This window comes from Carassius gibelio, chromosome A21 (genome assembly GCF_023724105.1).
Source record: "Carassius gibelio isolate Cgi1373 ecotype wild population from Czech Republic chromosome A21, carGib1.2-hapl.c, whole genome shotgun sequence".
Taxonomy (NCBI): Eukaryota; Metazoa; Chordata; class Actinopteri; order Cypriniformes; family Cyprinidae; genus Carassius; species Carassius gibelio.
Genome location: NC_068391.1, coordinates 7,899,873 through 7,922,006, shown reverse-complemented (window position 1 = coordinate 7,922,006; position 22,134 = coordinate 7,899,873). Strand labels below are relative to the sequence as shown.

Genomic DNA, 22,134 nt, shown 5'->3' with positions numbered 1-22,134 from the left:
CATGTCTTCAGTCTTATAATTTCACAGCACTATTTAATTGTAAAGTGTGTCAGATTTTTTTTGCATCAAACTACATTGTCTTACCCCGGTGTATTGTTCAGTGACTTCTATAAGTATGCCATTCATGGGTTTATCTCCCCCAATGTAAATGGAGCATCGCAGGCTCCATCAAAACATTTAGCACTCTGCCAAACATCTAGCGATCCATCTAACTCTTTCCAAGTCAACTTATAGAGAGAGTACTGTAGCAGGCACAGACTGATCGTTTCACTTTATAAGACCGCAATATATCATCAGGAGCCATGCATGGGTATTCATTTTTTTGGACTTAAGTGACAGTTGCCATTGACCTGCATTTTATGAGTCACTAAGAACCATTTCACAAGATAAATTGTAATTTTGGGGTGAACTGTTCCTTTAACTATTTACCAGCACTACCAAAATCCAAACCTTTTTTTAGAAAGGATTGTCGCTACATGAACTTCTGCTCTTGTCAAGGATCAAATTAATAGACTTACCTGGAGAAACGAAACTTGCATCACTCACTCATCCGCACAATGATCTCCTGTAGATGAAAGAAAGAAAAGAAGAATTTATCTTTAAAACTCAGCAACATTAAAGCTGCAGTAGGTAACTTTTGTAAAAATATATTTTTTTACATATTTGTTAAACCTGTCATTATGTCCTGACAGTAGAATATGAGACAGATAATCTGTGAAAAAATCAAGCACCTCTGGCTCCTCCCAGTGGTCCTATTGCCATTTGCAGAAACTCCATCGCTCCCGGTAAAAAACAACCAATCAGAGCTGCGGTCCATAACTTTGTTTGTGTTCAAAATGTAGAAAAATATATATAATAAGCGAGTACACCATGAATCCATTTTCCAAACAGTATTTTTAGCTTGTCCTGAATCACTAGGGTACACCTATAATAAGTGTTTATATTCGGACTATTTTAGATTGCTTTGGGGATACTGCGGCGGAGTAACCCAGTACCTTTGTGATTCTTCATAGACATAAACAGAGAGAAGTAGTTCCGGCTACGATGTTCTTACGCAAGACGCAAGCAGTTCTGTTTATTAACCGCTAGAGCGTCGAAAGTTACCGACTGCAGCTTTAACTTTTAAATCTACAACACCCTTCATTTATGATGTTGTTCACACAGGATAGGAATGTCAAGCATGATATCATTCATTCTTTACTACTGATAGTTTACTTGAAGATGATGAAGCAGTTGGACCTGAATATAAAGTGTGATCAAACTAATATTTATTTTGGATGATAATTTTACAGTATTAAAAATGATACTGAATAGTGAAATATGAAATATGCATTATAGGCCATTCATTATTGTGTGCACAACCTCTAAATTGAGTCAGAAAATGAGTCATTGCTTTAAGGCTAACACATCAAGCAGAGAAGTGAAGCTCATGCAGTCAATGTGATGCATTCGGATTAGATTGGGTGTTAAATTCATGAAAACAAGCACTCTAAAAAAACCTGCAAAGATTATACAGAGCAATATGAAAAATATATACAAGGCAATACCCTCTCTTTTACAACTCTACACATGATTCAGACATACATGGCCACGTATCTAAACTCCCTGCGGATTTGGTCCGAGGGAATTAAGCTCTTAGTTGTGAGATGGTTTGATGTGTGGAGTGAAAATATAATCACAGCATCTGAAGCCAAGTTCCAGAGGGTAGCAGGTTGACCGCTAACCCGTGCTGTAATCTCAACGGTGTCTCATTAACTAAACCATGATAATCCTTGTGCCAATCTGAAGGGTCAGATCCTGAAATAATCCAGCATGTCTGGCACTCATCAAGCTAGAGCATCCGTGGTACTGCTGCTCTTCAAACGGGCCGAACAGCTTCCAATCGCATCTAAGCCACGAACCCCTGTCATTTAAACATCAGCAGACCATGCCCAATAACCGGCCAGGAGCTTTTGGTGGATCATCAAGAGCAGCTTACACAAGAATTTCAATAATCACACCACAATTCGAAAAATGAAATTGCAGTGACTTATATAAAGAGACCTTTCATATGGGTATAGCTCATCCAAAATATGAAACTTGTGTTTTTTTTCACACTCATGTTGTTCAAAGGGCTCAACAATAAGAGTTTTGTCTGCGAGCCCACTGGGGTCAATAGTTCAGATTTATGCTTACCCTGCCAACATCGTCACTGGCCCTAGCACAAAAAATGATTCATTATATTTTTATAATATCTATTTTAAATTATCATTATATTTTTATAATATTATGGTAAATGTCTGGAAATATTAATTGTTATTAATGTATTTATATTTACATGCTCTCATTTAACAAAAGTTTTACATGCTTTCATTTAATTAAGTTGTGCTGCTTAATATAAATTTTTAATGGCAGTCTATATTGAAAGAGGAACCTGAGCCCTTAAGAAATAATCTAGCAACCACTGAACAGCCGCAAAAACCACTCAGAACACCTGTAATAAAACTCAGAACCACAAATAGCGTGATAACATCATTTTTGCCAATGTCTTCATTCATTTCAGTTCGTCATGCTGCCTTAGCTCATTTTGAGCTATGAATGGCTACATGTAAATCGGTGTCCCTCGACTCTTCCCGCGATAATTCGGATGGAAATCTGCAGTTAGGTAATGCAAACAGCTGACCATTTGCATACAAAGAAGTTACACTCGCGGTCACGTTCATCTCTGACAATTTAATCAAATCAGCCTCGCCACAGCGCCCATTCACATGCCCGTTATTCTACCGCCAACCACGTGAATTTTAAAAGCTTGTTGTCAAAAAGAATTTGTTTAAAGGCTGAGTGTGCACATGGCTGAGCATTCTTCAGGTGGAGGGCAAATCTGAAACGATTGGAGTCGTTTTTGGCTGAGCCTGCAGGAATCCCTCAGATGAGAGGGACAGATGGTCTCGTCTCTCCTCTCCCGCTCCATACATTCACCGTCGATCTCTATCTGTCCCCATCTCCCTTTCTGGAGTTGGCAGGAAAGCCGTAAACCCAAGAGAGCACATTGCTTCCTTCCTTCCTTTGCCGCATGTGTGATTGCCTGCCAGATCCATCATTCAGCCCAAAAGCCGCCAACACCCTCACCTAACTAACACATCACGGAAAGCAAAACAGTGTTTTGGAAAAGTGCCAGGATGTTGCATAATTTTACTTTTTGTTGAATCAGTCAAATATGCATATGCAAACTGCCCCCGTCTATTTGTTTTAAGACTGATGAGTCGGGCCTGGCTATTATCTTAGCGAGTCGTGAGGAAATGGCGCACCTCTAATAGATGACACCAATAATAGGGGTTATCCTCTGGGATCTGACATCATTTATTTTTAAGTGCACAAATGGCCTGTCTCCAGCTCCACCAAGAGGCTTGTTCCTAAAGGACGACAAATCAAAACACAGACTTGGGCGTGTGCAGAATATCTGCATCCTATAGGGAGAGTTCAATCTCAATTGCATTAGATTTCGCACTTTGGCGTGAAAGAAGGTTTTCATACTTGCACTACAGCAGAGGTTGCACGTTCTGCTCTATTGCACAAACTGTTCCTGTTAACAGTTGCAACAGATTTGAATCCAGGATCTTTACAGTTCTTGTTGTTAAAGGAACCGTTCACACAAAAATGTAAATGGTAATCATTCTCATAGCATAATGATGTGTCTTGCATGAGGAACAGAGCAGAATCAGAGCAGTCACACTGGTTTGGAACAACACTGCTTTAAAATAAAAGCTCAATAGCGGTGATTCATGCATAGGTCATGTGTTCAGAAGTAGCAACTTACACTGCCATTGAAAAGTTTAAGACGTTTTGTATGATATAACTTTTCTAACCAATCAGGATTCTAAAAACATGCGATAAAGTCGAATGAATGAGGGACCAGAGGTACACCTTGAGATAAGAAAAAACATTCTTCTGCTTGGGCTAATAACAACTACTTGATGGGATCATTCAACCAAAAATTAAATATCTGTCATTAATTTCCACGACGCATGCATCGTTGTACTCTCTATATTGGTGCCTAAGGTGAGGTTGGAGAAGAATTGTAGAATAAAGTCATTATTTTAGTTTTTATTTCTGCACAAAAATTATTCTTAAATTACAGTTGAACCACTGATGGTTCTATTTTACATGGACTATTTTAAAGATGGTGTCCTTACTACGTTCCTTACTTTGTGCCTTGACCATGGTAGGACCCTTGCTGTCTATGGAGGGTCAGAGAGCTCTCGGATTTCAATTTTTTTTTAATTGTGTTCCAAAGATGAATAAAGGTCTTACAGGTTTGAAACGACATGAGGGTGAATATGTAAAGGCAGAATTTCCTTTTTTGGGTGAATTATCCCTTGAAGCTATACATTTACACCATTAATAACGACACAGCAACAGGATAGCGATCCATTATTGCACGTACACTTTCTCTACCTTGAAATGGCCAAAACTGATGACTGAATAATTGTTCAGTCCTAAACACATAAACACATACCAAAGGAGTCGTGCTTTTATAAATGGCTGACTTGTGCTCTCTTTATCTGTCTAGCTCTCAAGCCTGAGAAAATAAACCAGCCATTTTCCTATTTTCTACATCCTTTACAGTACGGCAAAACCTCAATCTCAATAAACAGTACAGCTATTATATGAACTACAAACCTGTTAGGTATAGTGAACAGATGTATTATACTTTCTGTATGCCTTCAGAAACAAAGTTTTTGGAAAATAAATAGATGCAAACTAAGTAAAAACACACTTTATACACTGTAATGATTTTCTGAAGTTGAAATTACTGGAGTATGTTTCAAAAGAATCTCAGTCTTTCTACTTGTGAAATTTCCTAGATATTTCTGAGTGGATTATTATTATTTTAATTTTTTTCCACAGTGTACACTGCAGTTGAGTTCGGGTCAGGGAAACTGGTCCTATATACATGCAATGGAGGCTCTTTCTGTAGCCGGAGAGCATTTCCTAAGCAGAGATAATGGGTATCTGTCTGTCCCCATTCACAGTTTATTAATACGCTGTTCTGCACCCTGGAGGAGTGTGCAGTGTGACAGGAATAATCTCAATGGCCCTCTTCATCTCCCTGAAACTGGGGCAGCCCAGCGGACACGCAGGATGACACTGCATCTGCCGCCATCACAAGAAGAACCCTGATGGTGTTTCACAACACACACAAACCACCATTCCTGCAAGACTTCCCGTGCACAGCTTCCAGCAACAAGAAGAGGGATTGAATGATTACTCAAGTTACCGGATTACAGAATAGCTAAGGGAGGATTTTCATTCTATTCATTTCAGTACTTTTAATTCACACATTTCCTGCCAAAATTAGCACAGAAAGTGAAAAGTGACGTGACATTCAGCCAAGTATGGTGACCCATACTGAGAATTTGTGATCTGCATTTAACCCATCTAAAGTGCACACACACACAGCAGTGAACACACACACACACACAGCAGTGGGCAGCCATTTATGCTGTGGCGCCCGGGGAGCCCGAGATTCGAACCCACAACCCTAGGTTTAGGAGTCAAACTCTCTAACCACTAGGCCACGACATCCCACTTCCCACTTTTTATTAAAAAAGTATATAATTTAATGCTAAATAAAAGCTTTTCTTCTAAACATGGAATACAGTTCAAAAGTTTATGGTTAAACGATATTATGTTTTTAACTTATTTTGATCAAATAAATGCAGTCTTTGTGAGCATAAGAGAATTCTTTCAAAAACATTAAAAATCTTTCTGATCCCAAAATTTTGAACAGAAGTATACAGTTTCTGTATCACTGAAGATTTTATTAGCGCTCAGAATTGATCCACTTCTGTTTACCAACAAAGCCATAAGAAATTATGCAAAATAAAAAAGGCAGGCTTAAATAAAAAAAATCTGCAAAAAAAAAAAAAAAAAAAAAAAAAAAAAAACCTGGAATGTTGGTTAACCTGAGAATCACAAACAATATAATAGTTAGAGATAGAAATCGTTAACCACTCCCATTACTACTGAAATCACAGTAAACGGATAACGTTAACCCATCTAGTGTATTGCTGGCAGTCTTGTGTCAGGGTTTCCCAGAGAATGCTCTGGTCTAGCCACATCACACACACAGAGGGCAGGAAGTGGCAAAGATGAGGTCAGTATTTAGCACACAGTCAGACGGAGCCGCACAGTGAGTACACACATACAGTGGACCTCCGAAAGAGCGCTTTCTCACAACTCGTGTTTCTCTCTCAGATTTGACACAGAACCTGGGGGGGTGGGGAACGTGTTTGAAAAAAAAACAACATTAAAAAAAACACTGCCATGATTTACTCCCCCTTGTGTCACTTCAAACCTGTATGACATTCTTTCTTAAACAAAAGGTACAATATCCTGGCTCAGTCAACAGTTAAAGTGAATGAGAACAACAGCTGTCAAGGACACAAAATCAGCATATACATATCACAAAAGTGGTTCCCAGGACTTATATTTAAAGGGGGGGTGAAATGCTATTTCATGCATACTGAGTTTTTTACTCAGTTAAAGAGTTGGATTCCCATGCTAAACATGGACAAATTAAGTTGTACGTTTGAAGGAGTATTTCTGTTCCAAAAATACTCCTTCCGGTTTGTCACAAGTTTCGGAAAGTTTTTTTCGAGTATGGGTCTGTGTGACGTTAGATGGAGCGGAATTTCCTTATATGGGTCCTGAGGGCACGTCTGCTGGAAGAGCGCGCGCTCCCGGTATAGCACAGCACTGAGAGCACAACAGACTTCACTGATCAGAGCGAGAGCATCACGAAATGTCACAAAAGAAGTGTGTTTTTGGTTGCCAGGGCAAGACAACCCTGCTCAGATTACCAAAAAAAAAAAAAAAACAGCATTAAGGGACCAGTGGATGGAGTGTATTTTTACAGAGCATCAACGGAGTTGTGCAAGTGTTTGTGTTTGTTCCCTGCATTTCGAAGATGCTTGTTTTACAAACAAGGCCCAGTTTGACGCCGGATTTGCACATTGTATATTTCTTAAGGATAATACAGTCCCAACGAAAAAGGGTCACGATCGTGCGTTGGAACCGCAGGCGCTGAGTAAAACTGCTTCAAATATCTCTGTGTTGTTAACTTAGCTATCGGCGCGTGAGCACATCAAGTAAACAACATGCGATGTTGTCATCAAACTGCACTTTCCACATTTACAGCGTAAAAAAAAAAAAAAAAAAAGACGACAAAGTGGAACTTAGTCATTTTCCAAAACCGCTAAGCAAATATATACAGTTACAGTACATACCACATAGAGACGTCATTGCTGATGCAGGGACGTGGGAACTATATTGTGAGGGGGGGGGCGGCGTTTCCATGGTGACGCGTCATTGCTTGTCACGTGACACACTGCAGCAGCAACAGCGCTGAATGAATGATGATCTGCTTTTATGTAATTTTTCCTTTTTTATTTAGGATATTCACAAATGTGTTAGCTATGGCATGAAATATCTGATATTCCGATTGTCAAATACATGCAAGTGGAAGTATATTGTTGTTTAAACACCTTTATAACGATCGCGTTAGTTGATCTGTATGCGCGATGGGCGCCGCCGTGTTAGTTTGTGCCGCAGACGCAGTTCAGAGAATCGGATCTGTTGGATTTACAACCTCTATGTTTACAACACGTGAATTCATCCACTTCTCCTGAAATACCTAAAAAGTAAGTGGCTGGTGAACTGGGAATAGAATAGAGTAAACATTGAAGTTACTTACACAAAGTGTATCTGATATGAATAAAACGTGTCGAATTATAATGGAAAGGATTATTATTACCTCTTCCATAGACATCAGTGTGTATTTTACAAACTCTAAATGTATTGGTTTTTTTTTTGTACTTATGTGAATTTATATGTTTGAAACCTAAAATAAACAGTATGTGGTTGAAAACACTGAAAAGTTGTGATATATGACAGCTCTGAGCGCGCCTGTCTCTGGCTAAATTCAGCATTTGAATTTAGCAGTTCATCATGTGATGCACTTGATCGTATGCGCCAGGGACCAGCCTAGACTGATTACACCGGTGTGATCGTACGTGCGAAAGGCTTAAAAACAATACATTTTCTGACACAAAATTTTGAAATGTAGGCTTAAATCAAACACATTTTAATTTAGAGTCTGTATATATATATGGGGTGGGAAAACGGGGAGGGGGGCAGCCCCCCCCTGTTCCAACGTCTATGTGCTGATGCTGCTCTTGTTCAATTTCAGCCTCTGGATCTGATTCTGGATCATAAATATACGCTGAATCTGACTGTTAGCCATGGTTTGTTTTGGATGGTTTTTTCTTCACGGTAATGTCACAGCTTCCAAACGCTCTCGACGCAAAAGCCTACTGGCGCTCGTGATTCTTTAGCTCCGCCCACACATCACACCTCCAGCCGGTCGTGTTTTTCCGGGAAAAATTGGTACAGACTATCTTTCTCATATGAATATAATAAAACTTAAGACTTTTTGGAGTTATGAAGGATGCAGTACTACTCTATAGGTACTCAAGATTAACAGGATATTGAGTGAAAACGAGCATTTCACAAACTATTTCTTTAAGACTCTGTGACCGAATTATTACACAACACAAATTTTTGCAATCAGTGCATATCAAAAAATAACGCACGTGCATTCATGACTATTTTGCCTTGCTTGACAGTGCATGTTAAATGGACATATGGTTGGAAATGTTAACGACGCGAACACACAGTGTACATACCAAAAATGGTCATGTCAGTCTACTACTACGGAATAAACTCTCTGGAATTAACACAACATGTCTATTTTTCTGGCTTTGATTTTTAAAAGCCCTCAGAAATAGACTTGATGAAATTGTGTCAGAAAGTGGCCTACTCAAAATATTACCTAATGCCTGTGCTAATTACAATGCAAAACCCCACACATTGCAGATGCTGTAATGTCATCTCTCTACTCACTTAGACGGTTGGATCATTGCAAAAGTTAAGCGGCAGGAAAACTGCAGGGCGTCATCTTGCCAAAGGTGCAGGTCTATTTCAAAACCTCACTGCTTGCAGGGAGAGGTAATAACAGGTCTAAACAGGACGAGTCAATAGAGAAACCCAAGCAAGGTGAGACTAGACCGATGACATCAAATATACGACACCAGCTAAATGGTTAAGAATGCAGATTTTAAAAAAAAAAATGTACAAAATATATTTTTCCTGATTTGGAGCGAATTGTGAATTGCAGGATTTTAGATGGGATTTTTACATCTGCATGTCCAAGCACTGCATGCTACATTTTATGTTTACATATTTATAGTTAACTTATTGAGTTTTGGTTCTTTGAACTGTCGCCTTTGGCTTACTCGACTGAGGCTTAAAAGACAAAAATATAAATTATCTGAATGTACTGACACTATCGAATGGGAACACAAAAACTTATACTTAACTGAGCTGGATAATGCCAGATCTGCCTTTGTAAAGCTGCTTAAAGTCACTTCATAATTGAACACACAAATTCAACCCTTCGACAATGTGATTGAACTGAATTGAATCAACCCTGAATTTGAACAGTCCCTGAGTAATGACACGACTGTCTTCAGTAAAGCTACTTCACAGCTAAATTTCAAGCTGTTTCTGTAAATTTCAAACTGATGAATTCTGCTACATTAACACTGATATTTGTTTCTCTTTATAAAGCTGCTGCTACAAAGCACTGTATAAATAAATGTGATTTGACTTGACTTGACTTGAGTGTCAACATTAAAGCATCTTTTAATGTACAATTCATTATCCATGGTTCAACAATAACCAACAAATACCCCTTATGTACAATAAAATATGAGATGCACTGCATCAGCTAACTAAACGTTCCTTGTAACACCTTTAATATAGAGAATCTAAGAAATTCATTCCCTTAATTTATTTGACATGTGACTATTCATTCAAGGGACATATCCAGAAGAGACTAGAACGAGTGCAGTGTGTGATTAGATTTTTAATCCAGTATTCTCTAGGCATGCTAGCACCACAGTGGCGGGCAAACGACGACCGAGTGGAAGCAAAACTCCGATTTATAAAGCAGAAAGCGGGTAAATTAGCACGGCAACTTTCACCTAAGTGCAGACAATTGATAGCGCACTTGATTGGACATCTGAGCGACATAATTCCTGTGTTTGTGCCCACGTCCACAAAAGCTCCCTATCTACTAGCTCCCTCCCCTTCACACACAAACACAGACCACCCTTTAAAAACATGTAGCGACAAAGCGCTGATCAATATGTTCACTTTCAGCGCCCACAGCGCGTGACGCTAACACACTGGACTCCCATTGTTTTCCCATCCGTTATTGTTGCAATGTTTCTAATGTCTCCAGCCTGGGATGATTAATAGTGCTACAACGTATCCAGACAGAATATACATAGCTACAGTGTGTCTAGTTTGGAACTATTAATAGTTACAATTTATCCAGTCAGAAATCATTCATACTGTTACAATACAAACAGTCAGTTATATCACTCTTAACATTACAATGCATCCAGTTAGATAGCATTGACATAGCTTACTGGCCTGGAATCAATAACGGTTGCAATTTATCCAGTCAGAAAACATATTTTACTAGTAAGAAATTATTCACATTGCTACAATGTCTTTTTTGAGACCATTTTATTATATAATATATCTAGTAAACCGATTAATATTGCAACAATATGTCACCTTCAGAACCATTCAAAAAGCTACAATATATCCCCTCAGAAATTATTCATATTACTAGAATGTATCCATTAGAATACATCAAAACAATGTATCCAGTCAGAAAACATGTACATAGCTACAGCATATCCAGTCTGGAACAATTAATAGTTACATTTTATGCAGCCAAAAAAAATTAACAGTCAGAATTTATTTCGGAATCTATTTAAATTGCTAAAGTGTTCCAGTTTGAGAAAATGAGCATTATTAGAATTTATCCAATAAAACCGATTAAAATGTAAACAATGTATCCAGCCAGAAAGTATTTATAGTGCTATAATATATCCAGTCTGTGAACACTGATATTGCTAGGTGTCCAGAAATTATTGATATAGCTAGAAAAATAATATCCCGTCAGAAATAATATTGATTACTAAATTTAGTCTTGAACCATTCAATATTGTTACCATTTACCAAAATAATTTGTATTGTTACCATTTACCAAAAACAATTACCCTGCTACACTGTATCCAGTTATACATTTATTTTTTATTTTCTTCAGTCAACCATCACTAACGCTGACTCGATGTGTCAAGTGAAGTATCTTTCATAAGGTCTCATTGTATCCAGTCAGGAATCACGCCTGCGTTCTGGAGCACAATCTGCCTGACTTCCACTAAAAGCTATGCGTGTCTCTCTTCCTCTCCCCTCCCTTCTTTTCTCGGCAGGCCCCCCACCCCCTCATTTTCCCTCCTTGCCTCCCAGCTAGTTCGGCAAATGTTCGCGTTGCTTCAAACATTGTTGGATGCGCTCCCAGGACACCCTTGCGCGGTGCGTAAACGTTACATAAATCTGCGCCGGAGTATCGGATGTGCCACAAAAGGATTCGTTTTTTTTTGGGCTAGACGAACCACTAACGTGACAAAACCTTAGTTACACAAGGGATAGATATCATACAAACTGTGACGATAAACAGAAGTTTGCGCTGTTGATATATTCAGAGAAGCAGCGATGTAACTCACCTTGACAGTCCTGTCCCGCGCCACGGAACCTGATGTTCCAGATAAAGTGCTATTGTTTTCCACTTCCCCGGCCCCTGTCTCCGCACCCCAGGAACCGAGAGTGTGTTCGGGGTGGGGGGCCTGGGTGATAGGAATGATCTCGGACAGACAGCCAATTTGGAGTGGGGCAAAGCAAATAAGGCGCTTACTGGTCTCCAAAATCCATGTCTCGGTAAGTCTTAAAGGTGTGCGCTAGCTTTCCGAAAAGCCTATATTCCTGCCTTCTCCGCGACACGGGGAATCAGTATCCCACGATTTGTTGGTTGTATCCGGGCGCGTCGCTCGCCTCCTAATCCGCCATGTTGTGCCCCTGCGCCTGGAATGGGAAGCAGCGGATTCCCAGGCCAGGCCCCTCCTCTCCTCTTCCCACGCAGACACGCCGCGCGACATCTGGCGGATGCCTTGCTTCCAGGAAAGAGGAATTATAGTAGGCGCTTAGGTAGAATGCGCCACCCTGCGGTCGGTTGCGGTATTTCGTGTTTCAGAGCAGTCTTGAGAGGAGTTCTAATGAAGCATGAATGTAGATTAACTGCAGGGATTTCCTTCAGGTCTTCTTCAGTGTTCGGGGATTTGGCGAAGAAACTTATCTTAATCAAGTCTAATATGTTTTGCTGGTTTATCAGGTTTAAATTGCTCTCCCATCCAAAATATAATACAGTTCTATCATAATAACAATTATTTTCTTTATTTTTTTTATTCTATAAAATGAACAATGCCATTTGTTAACTAAATTAGTTAACATTAACTTTTAAAAAAACGTTTATTAATCATAATGTTTAATTTCAACATTTACTAATGCAATATTAAAATCAAAAGTTGTATGTTAACATTATTTAATGGACCTAAGCTGTCATAATAAACAATTTTTCTGTATTTTTATTAACATCATAAATATGTAATATATATATATATATATATATATATATATATACACACACATACACATATATATATAATTGTTAATTTTAGGGTTGGAAACTTTTCATTAATAACAATGAGGACATTCACCATTAAAAAAAAAAGAAAAGAAATAGTCTGACTCCAAACTATTTTTATATTGCATAAAGATTTTATGAATAAGGGATATTCTCATTCTTTTATTTCTGTTATATTCTGGCATACTATTTTCCCCCCTTTACGATACTTTTACATATTTAAATAATATTTAAACCATAGACAACTTACTACTAAGAAAAATACAACATTGCTAGAATATTATATATTTTAATAATGGTAAAGATTAAACATGTAGCATTTGCAAGTAATAAATAGCTGAATAAATACATCTTTTTTAAGCAGCATCATAAAGCAGTACAGTCTGGTACATCAGTGGTTCTGGATAGACAACATATTAATTTTTTGCGCTACAGTACACGGTGTAATAATCCAAAAATTGGGCCAATAAGCAAGGCTTGAAATGTGAAATGTTGGACCAAAAGTGTTGACAGTGGACAACCAGTGCTGCAGATTGTGCTTAAAATGATATTCGTGGAGCACTGAGATTGGTTTAGACTGCCAGATTAGAGATGACAGCCCTGGTGAACTCCTCGCTTGACGCGTAGCCTCCCAGGTCTGAGGTGCGAACCTACACCAAAAAGAGCAATAAAATATTATACATTTTATGGTGCAGCTTAAAAGAATAACTTAATCTGTAACTAACAGTTTGTCCTCACACACACTTCTTGAACATTCACCACATTTACAGTATTATGTTTATTTTGTGAATATTAAATGAGGATGAAGGTCTTCAAACCATACAAGCAATCCACATACAACCAGACAAACTGACACTTTTGTTTTTACATATTTATTTTTTGGCATAAAAAAAAAATCACATTCGAGGAAACGTTGGTCAGTTCATCTAAAGCATGAGTCAACCTTGAAATTATTTTAACCTGAAATGTGTGGTCTCCACCTTCCCAAACAAAGTAAGAGTTGAAATATTAACACTGAATGTGCTGAGCTTAGAAAAATATAAAGACAACATGTCAGATCAGCACCGCCATGACTGAGGTAAGTTTACAAATGCCTGAGAGGCAGTGATTTCATTTGCCTTTGATATCAATCTGTCATCATTTCCACAGCTGGTCATCAATGGCAGGAAGCAGACTTCCTGCTCAGAACATTTGCGATTTTGCATTATCAGATCAATCCAGTAATTGCCCATCTGATTTATGACAGCAGCAGATTTGATTAGTGAGGATTACATTAGTAACAATAAAAAGGGCAAAAACATCAAGTATCACTCCAGGCACTTAATGTGCCCAATAGCTTTTGAAAACTGTCTGAGAATCAAATTCACAGAGGTCCTGCGATCTCAAAGGCAATTTGACGAAGACCAGCCCCAAACAGAGATTATATGGAAGCAGGAATAAGACTGAGTCATGCAGAAACTAAAGTTAGCTATCTAATTTATCTATTTAATTTAATTATTTTTTAATTTAACTTAAACTTACATTTTAACTTAAATCTGGAAAGCAATGTCAGACATATATTACCATTCAAAAGTTTGGGGTGACTTTTTCAAATAACTGAACTTTGCTCTTTTGAACTTTTTCATCAAAGAATCAGTTTTCACAAAAAATAAGCAGCACAAAAGTTTTTTTTTTTTTTTAACATTGATAATTGTTTCTTAAGCCTCAAATAAGCATATTAGAATGATTTCTAAAGGATCACAACTTGCCATCACAGAAATACATTTCTTTCAAAATAGAAAAGTTATTTGAACTGTAATAGTATTTCACAATTTTACTGCATTATTGATCAAATAAATACAGCCTTGGTGAGTATAATAAACTTTTTTTTTTATCTTACCGACCCCAAACTTTTAAACAGAAGTGTAAATCAGGTTAAAGATGCATACTGTGACAAACAGAAATGAAAATAAATGTACATGGATGCATTAAAAAAAAATAAAAAAATAAACAGAAAATCAGTAACCAGTCAGAAAAATGAGAGAAAAAGAAAGCAATAAATGGGAAACAAAATATAATATGACAGGGCTGCTTTAAAATAGTCTTTAAACATATTCAGATCAGAAGTGGCATGTATGAGGTGATCAGGGATAGACATTGGCAAGCATCTTCAAACAGTCCGATGGCGCAGGTTGGCCACAACCGCACGGACAAAGTCACCAGTGGTGCTGTAACCCCCGAGGTCTCGAGTCCTCACCTGGGACACACAGGCAAATACACACAGACAGTCAAGCACACCCAGAACGGGATGAGGTGGCAGAGGAGGACAGGTCTTCACACCACATCAGAATTCATGGGCAAGCACAAACTCGAAGCCTAGAGTCTGACTGCATGACAGAGTTTCCATTAGGAGTACATTTTCTAGAAATGCCAATGCTGAAGTTGAATGTATACACTGAGGGACATCCGTGACCGTGTCAGTGAACTGAATGTATGATAATAATGGATTCAAGACCCCATGAAATCAGATTTGGTATTTTAGTTTGGCTTTTTCGTTTCCGTCCGTTAGCCCAATTCCTTCATCAAATATACCACATGCTTTCAACTGGCAACAGCAAACCATAAAAGTCTTCGATTGTTCTTGTTAGTTTTTTAGTACCGGTTTACAAAAAGGTACCATTAATTCATGAACTTACAAGCAATATACTTTTACACCATTTATTTCTCTTTGCTATTAGTTAATAAAAACAATTGTTCTTTGCTTGTTCATGCATTAACTAATATCAGCATGAATGAAGCATTTATGTAGCACTTCAGTGTGTATTGCTGTACACACAAAGTGCTTTACAATCATGAAGGGTCTCTCCTCAACCACCACCAGTGAGCAGCATCCACCTAGATGATGCGACGGCTGTCACAGGGCAACAGCACCAGTGCGCTCACCACACACCAGCTACAGGTGGAGAGCAGAGAGACACTAACACCTCTTCCAGCAGCAACCTAGTTTTTCCAGGAGGTCTCCCATTCAGGTACTGACCAGGCTCAACCCTGCTTAGCTTCTGTGGGGCAACCAGTCTTAGGCTACAGGGTGATATGGCTGTGGCGAAAAACGTGTCAAGATGAAAAATAAAAAGGCCCTTGTCAGACTTTTACCTGAGGTCTTTAAATAAGACGACAGTCTTAACATATAAGACTAAGTCTACATTTATTCATTTAGCTGACGCTTTTATCCAAAGCAACTTACAATTGCTATATATGTCAGAGGTCGCATGCCTCTGGAGCAACTAGGGGTTAAGTGTCTTGCTCAGGGACACATTGGTGTCTCACAGTGGATTCGAACCCGGGTCTCTCACACCAAAGCCATGTGTCTTATCCACTGCGCCAACACCACCTAAAAGTCTAAAAGTTGTGTTGCAGTTAGGGTCATTCATTCAAAGCCAACAGCAAAGGGAAACCAACCAATAAGGATGAAAACCAGCGCCACCAGGAATATACAGATTTACATGCATAAACGTCCATAAATACTAAACTTGGCATCTTGAACCCACAGAAAAACATTGAAACACACTTGCACGTACACTCGTGTTCTATATGGTATGTACAATGCATATAGTTCTATCAGCCACACAATACACATTTCCCTCCCATTCAGACATGATCACACAAACACACACAATCATCTCTTACCTTGCCCTGCTTGATGACTTTCCTGACAGCCTCAGACACCATGTTTGAATGATACTCAAGACTAAAAGGAGAAACCCACTTACATAAATACAATTACCAAGACTCGTCAAAAGTTTAGAATAATTGACACAGTTTTAAACATCTTTGAAAGAAGTCTTATGTTCACTTAGTTGCATTTATTCGATCAAAAATACAGTAATATTGTAAAATATTCTCACTTGAGGTGTCTCAACATGTTGGATGCAGAGAGAAGCATAGCAGTAGGGTTTGCGATATTCCTGCCGACAGCCTGAGCGAAGGGATGTCTGGCTCCCTGATTGTAAATACAAGACGGGAATCACTGTTAAGTTGTCATACACACGGCAAAACAGTTTATTCTTGGTCTGAAACTGTTACAGTGGATGTAGAATGAATAAAGGAATGAAAAACAAGATTTAGTCACCAACCGTTTCAAACACGGCATATTCGGCACTGTAACTCTCGCCTGGAACTACACCGGCTCCGCCCACCAGCCCTGCTGCCAGGTTATCAATGATGTTGCCGTAGAGATTTGGCATCACTAGCACATCAAACTGATAAGGATTCTGGACCAACTGTGGGCCACAGAAGAACATACCAATTATATATATATATTTTTATATATATATATATATATATATATATATATATATATATATATATATATATATATATATATATTACACATACATGCATATAGGCCATTCTCATTGCTGGTCATTCATTATAAATAAAAGACAAGACACTATACCTGCATGCAGCAGTTATCAATGATGATGTTTTCATATTTAATCTTGGGGTAAAGTTCAGCCACTTCCGCACAGCTCTGCAGGAAGAGACCATCCGCGAGTTTCCTGCAAAGATGATCCGAGGTGAGCATGTCTATGTGTTTAGCTTTAAAACTGCATGGCAGAATAATCATGGCCCACTTACATAATGTTTGCTTTGTGGACAGCAGTCACTTTGCTGCGGCCTTTCTTGGTGGCATAGTCGAATGCAAATTTTGCGATGCGGCGAGATTTCTCCCTGGTGATGATCTTCAGGCACTCAACCACTCCTGAAACACTCTACAAACACAGAGGTGCTCATAATGCAAATGTACACTAGTTGTTTTTAATACAACTTTCTTTAAAAGTTGATCAACAGGGTCCAATTTCAAATAAATGTGGTTCTTTCTATTCATCAAACATCCTGAAAAAATATATCATGGTTTCCGCAAAACTATTAAGCAGCTCAACTGTTTTTGAGATTGATAATAATAAGAAATATTTCTTGAGCACCTAATCCGCTTATGAGATTGATTTCTGGAGGATCATGTGACACTGAAGACTGGAGTAATGATTTCCATCAAAGGAATAAAAGGCCCATTTATTTTAGCACGATAACTATATCGTTCTAAAAATCGTTCTCAATATTAAAGAATAGCAGAGTCCACACTACAACTGTAACGATAAAGGCATAGAGAAACGGTATTGTTGGAATCATTTTCAGAACGATTTTTTCCAGCTGATGAATATACAAACATTGACATCCAATCAGAATCCATCCTGCTGTAACGAGCTCGAAGATTTAAAGCGGCAGATGCACGCTTTAAAAAATTATTTTTATTTTGAATTGTAATAACATTTCACAGTTGTACTGTTTTTATTGTGCTTTGATCAAATAAATGCAGCCTTATGTCTTTTAAAAAAAACGTTTGCCTGGTAATGTAGGGGACAATCTAAAGTCTACGTTTACAGTGGTATAGAAAAGAATCATTATAAAATAATCAGATTTTGTAACTTTGCAGCCTGAAATGAAGACTGACACAGTTTTCTTTATCCAGCTGTATTTACTCAATGCAACCTATAACAGAAAAAGTGAAAGACAGATTTTTTTCTGTTTTAAAATTTAATATCACAATAGTTAACAGAAACCACATCTCTCAGCATAAAAACAAAAATGGCACAAAGAATGATTAAAGCTCATTATGCTATGTAAGCAATATGTAAGCTTTGCGTGTGTATTAGACCTAAATTTAAATGACTGGCAATGTTCTCTTCCAGATCTGTTGGATCTTTCAGCCCAATATGTGAATCTCATCAATTAGCTCAAAATAAAGTTTAATTCAAGAACTGACACTGGTTCTCGGGTTTCAAAAGTGTCTCAAATATCTGGTCAACAGCCCATGGGAGGGGAAGATAATCAAAACCGCAAAACATCTGTACCTCACACAGAAATTAATGATTTGAACATGACAAATACCTCATGCTCCAGAGAGCTGTATTCTCCCTCTGTCTGCTCCCGTATGATAACCAGATCCAGGTTATTGTGGCGGGTGCTATATCCAGGCAGGCTGTTCACATGAACCACATTGGCAAACAGGTCCAGCTTTCTCCTGCACATCAGAAAACAAGAAATAATCAATCAATCAAACAATCAAAAACTAGCAGTACAATGAGCAGTACATGGCAGCAATGGTAAAATGTTAAAGTAGTACCTCAGTCTCATCTCATATGATGCCAGTTCACCCTTGTACTCCATTGGAGTGTGAATCTTTCCTAAGCATAAAAAAATAACTGAATCAGCATTTCTTTTAAATGCCAAATTAGCTTTTTGTCAGCACATCAGAATATAAGTAAGCTTGCACTAATTGTAAATTGCCAGCCAAAATATTACGACATGATCAGCCGTTAGAAATGTTACCCTTGATGGCGACTCTGTTGTTCTTCATAGAGGTCAACACCTCTTCCAGTTTCTCCTCGCTGGCCATGTTCTGCACCTCACTCAAATGAAACTCCTCAAACTCCACAGGAACATCAGCTGCCTAGAGGACGAGGCAAAAAAGGCATTAGGAGCAAGTGAGAGGATGAGAGAGGGCCGAGCTGGAACACAGGATGAATGTGGGAAGATGTTTAACCCAATACAATAAAGCCTATTATATCATAATCAGTGTTAATGTTTACTTGTGTCTGAAAAAACAACAATATGACTGAGAAAGTACACCAGTACCTTGAAAACCTCTTTGACAGCGGTCATCAGCTCAGGTCCAACTCCATCTCCAGGGACCATGGTGACCTTAAAGGTGCTGTCGGCCCGCGCCGGGGGAGTCTCCGAAACATTCTGACTGGAGGTCAAACTCAGAGAGCGAGCACATAACGGCTGAAACCGGGCACCACTCAAACCCTGAGGGGTCAAAGATGTCACAGGTCAAGTACTGTTACAGCGGGCATCACAGTGTGTCAATGACGCATTTGACACATTTAACACACATGACAGTTTAAGGACCATACAGTCATTGGAAATAAGTTTGTGTGAATCACCTGTATAGTTTGAAAATGCATTTCACATATGTATTATGTGGCCAGGCCATTTGATGAGGCTATATTTTTAACATTTTAAGTTTACTAATAGAAAGTAAATTTTACTAAATTATTGACAGCCCTGACAATAGATATCGATCTATTTATTTTAATTGAATTTTGAATAAGCGTTGTGTAAAATAAGCATTCGTTAAAGCAATTTTGCATAAATGTTATTATTCCCGTTTAGCCTATAATGTAATGTATCACACCACCAGTATGATTTAATATTTAATTAGAATTTTCTCTATTCCATTAAATGATTGTATAGTATACATAAAAGCTTAATGTCATTAAAACATAAAAACAGAGTCTAAATTAACATATTACCATATACCATCATTTTACCATAGTACCACCGCTGTGTAAACGGATGTAAAGGAGGTTCAGGTAAATTGGTTTAAGTCTTTACATCCAGACAATTTCTAAGGGACCTCTCCTGTGAGCTGTCATCTGATATTTCATGTTTTTACTATGTACAATGTTACACCCAATGTGTTCCAGTTCAGACTTCGTTTCCTAGTTATTTTTTGTATTTTCCGTGTGACACAGACAAAAAAATGAGGCATATGTCATTGTGAACTGACAGCACCGGTTGTCAAGACTCACCTTGGCCAATGTTACGAGCCTCCCTCTCAACGCGGCCGCCATCATGCATTAACGGGAGGAAAAACAGGAAAAGGTCACTGTGATCTTCCTTCTGAAGTAGGAATCGTGAGGAAAACGTTTCTCTACTGACCCCTGCTGGATGCAAGCGTTACCGCAGTGCTTCGCCAACAGGGGTCATGTTTCCTATGAGACACAAGAACGACTTGCTTTAAACAATTACAGAAAGGTTACTTAGTTTCAACTTTTCAGAACTGTATTTTCAGTTTTGAATCATGGCAGGAATTAAATCCCATAAAAGTTAACTAAGATGATGTTAAAACACCGAATACATTTATTAAGAAGTATAGCAAGCATTTGTATGTTCAATGACAGCATAAATACTCATACTACATAAGTCCAAAGTCATCAACATGTGTATACTTCAGGCTCAGCTCTTTGTAATGTTGCTTTCTTTTCATAAATGTCAAGATAATCCAATCACAGATAACCACAGGTCTGTTATATTGACCAAAGCTGCATTAATTCTCTCAAGAATACAGTAAAAACTTTAATATTGTGAAATATTATTAGAATTTAAAATAAATTGTTCTATTTTAATATACTTTACAATTTAATATATTTCTGAAGGCAAAGTTGAATTTTCAGAAGTCAATACTCCAGGTTTCAGTGTCACATGACTCTTCAAAAATCATTCTAATATGCAGTATTTTTTTTTAAATGACACTGAAAAATGCACTGAAAAGTCGTTACAGTGTTTTTTCATTAGCTGTTGTTTCCCATGTTTGTTGAAATTATTGTATTCAAATGTGTAAAAAAACATACATTCAATTATGTGTTAAACGTCGATGCTAACTTGCATAACATTAAAAAGGTTAAAGTCTCTGACCTGGCCAAATACCAAGACATCAAAGCGAATACCATAACCCTTGATAAGCGTCCTGGTCTCTGTGCCATCTCTGTCCTTGTAATATTTAGCAAATCTGTAGATTTAATCAAACAACACTCTTTTATTGCAACTTCACTTCCTATCAGGAAAGGGAAAAAGTTAACAAAATGCTATTAAAAACATTTACTAATGTTAGTGTTAAGACCATTTTAATTCAGCAATGTCAGATAAACATAAATTAAGTCTCTGACATGGAAAAACATTGCGTTGCACCAAATACACAAATTAATGTTCTTTTTAGCAATGTCAAATATAACAAGATATGTATTATTTTTAAAAAACAATTTAATACAATTGTGCATATTAAATAAAACCTGTATTCACAATATATTCACACATATATTCACGCTTTATTTTTTTATGTTATATTGTTGCAATTACCTTTCATGATAAATCTCGAAGGTATGGAGGGAATATGCATATTTTGTTACAAATGCAATCTCTCAAACTTAATTAAATATGTATAATAAAACAAAAATTTAACAGTACACAAATTGTGTTTACCCTACAGAATACAAACATGCAAAATTTTATGATTGATTGGTATTTAAAGTTTATTTCAACTGTTGTAAAGTATAGTCACTTGCCAACATAAATTAAGAATTACTCCTCTACTTCCAGGTAAAGCTGTTTTTATTTTTATTTTTTTTAAGCAAGGTTGGCCATCCAGGAATAAAGTTTGACACCCCTGGTCTACTCTGTAACTCTTCTTCGTCAAATTGACAGAATACCTGAGGTGGGTTGATATACAGGTGCATCTCAATAAATTAGAATGTCTTGGAAAAGTTAGTTTATTTCAGTAATTCAACTCAATTAAATAAATTCAGTGCACACAGACTGATGTAGTTTAAGTCTTTGGTTCTTCTAATTGTGATGATTTTGGCTCACATTTAATA

General features: G+C 37.7%; 2 protein-coding genes across 5 annotated transcripts in view; both read right to left on the bottom strand.

Moving 5' to 3' along the window:
• The window catches only part of LOC127941716 (receptor-type tyrosine-protein phosphatase alpha), a 30,223-nt gene extending 18,156 nt beyond the window's left edge, over nucleotides 1-12,067 (bottom strand). For 2 of the 3 annotated variants that reach the window (XM_052537071.1, XM_052537073.1), the window contains exons 1-2: nucleotides 11,685-12,067; nucleotides 519-565 (exon numbers count right to left, since the gene is read on the bottom strand). In XM_052537071.1, the coding sequence (XP_052393031.1) occupies nucleotides 519-539 (21 nt within the window). In that variant the 5' untranslated portion in view covers nucleotides 540-565; nucleotides 11,685-12,067. Of the gene's footprint in view, nucleotides 1-518; nucleotides 566-8,943; nucleotides 9,048-11,684 lie in introns of those variants that run through there. The other variant, XM_052537072.1, reaches the window with a different exon arrangement.
• An 864-nt stretch (nucleotides 12,068-12,931) lies between these two features.
• Nucleotides 12,932-20,426, bottom strand: LOC127942081 (isocitrate dehydrogenase [NAD] subunit beta, mitochondrial). Of its 2 annotated transcripts, none has more exons than XM_052537635.1 (11): nucleotides 20,293-20,426; nucleotides 19,334-19,507; nucleotides 19,028-19,148; nucleotides 18,822-18,882; nucleotides 18,587-18,719; nucleotides 17,276-17,409; nucleotides 17,094-17,196; nucleotides 16,771-16,917; nucleotides 16,543-16,637; nucleotides 16,325-16,385; nucleotides 12,932-13,308 (listed from the first exon to the last, which is right to left on the bottom strand). In XM_052537635.1, the coding sequence occupies exons 1-11, from the start codon at nucleotides 20,335-20,337 to the stop codon at nucleotides 13,231-13,233; spliced, it is 1,152 nt and encodes a 383-aa protein (XP_052393595.1). In that variant the 5' UTR covers nucleotides 20,338-20,426; the 3' UTR covers nucleotides 12,932-13,230. The 2 variants fall into 2 exon arrangements, with proteins under 2 accessions (XP_052393595.1, XP_052393594.1); XM_052537634.1 differs by lacking the exon at nucleotides 12,932-13,308 and adding an exon at nucleotides 13,515-14,894.
• Between the last annotated feature and the right edge of the window lie 1,708 nt (nucleotides 20,427-22,134).

Excerpts from the sequence above, each read along its gene's own strand:
- LOC127942081 (XM_052537634.1), bottom strand. The coding sequence starts at position 20,337 with ATGATGGCGGCCGCGTTGAGAGGGAGGCTCGTAACATTGGCCAAG. Across the intron at positions 19,149-19,333 it reads CTGTCAAAGAGGTTTTCAAG|GCAGCTGATGTTCCTGTGGA; the intron begins GTACTGGTGTAC and ends CTCGTCCTCTAG. Across the intron at positions 17,197-17,275 it reads GTCCACAAAGCAAACATTAT|GAAACTCGCGGATGGTCTCT; the intron begins GTAAGTGGGCCA and ends TCATCTTTGCAG.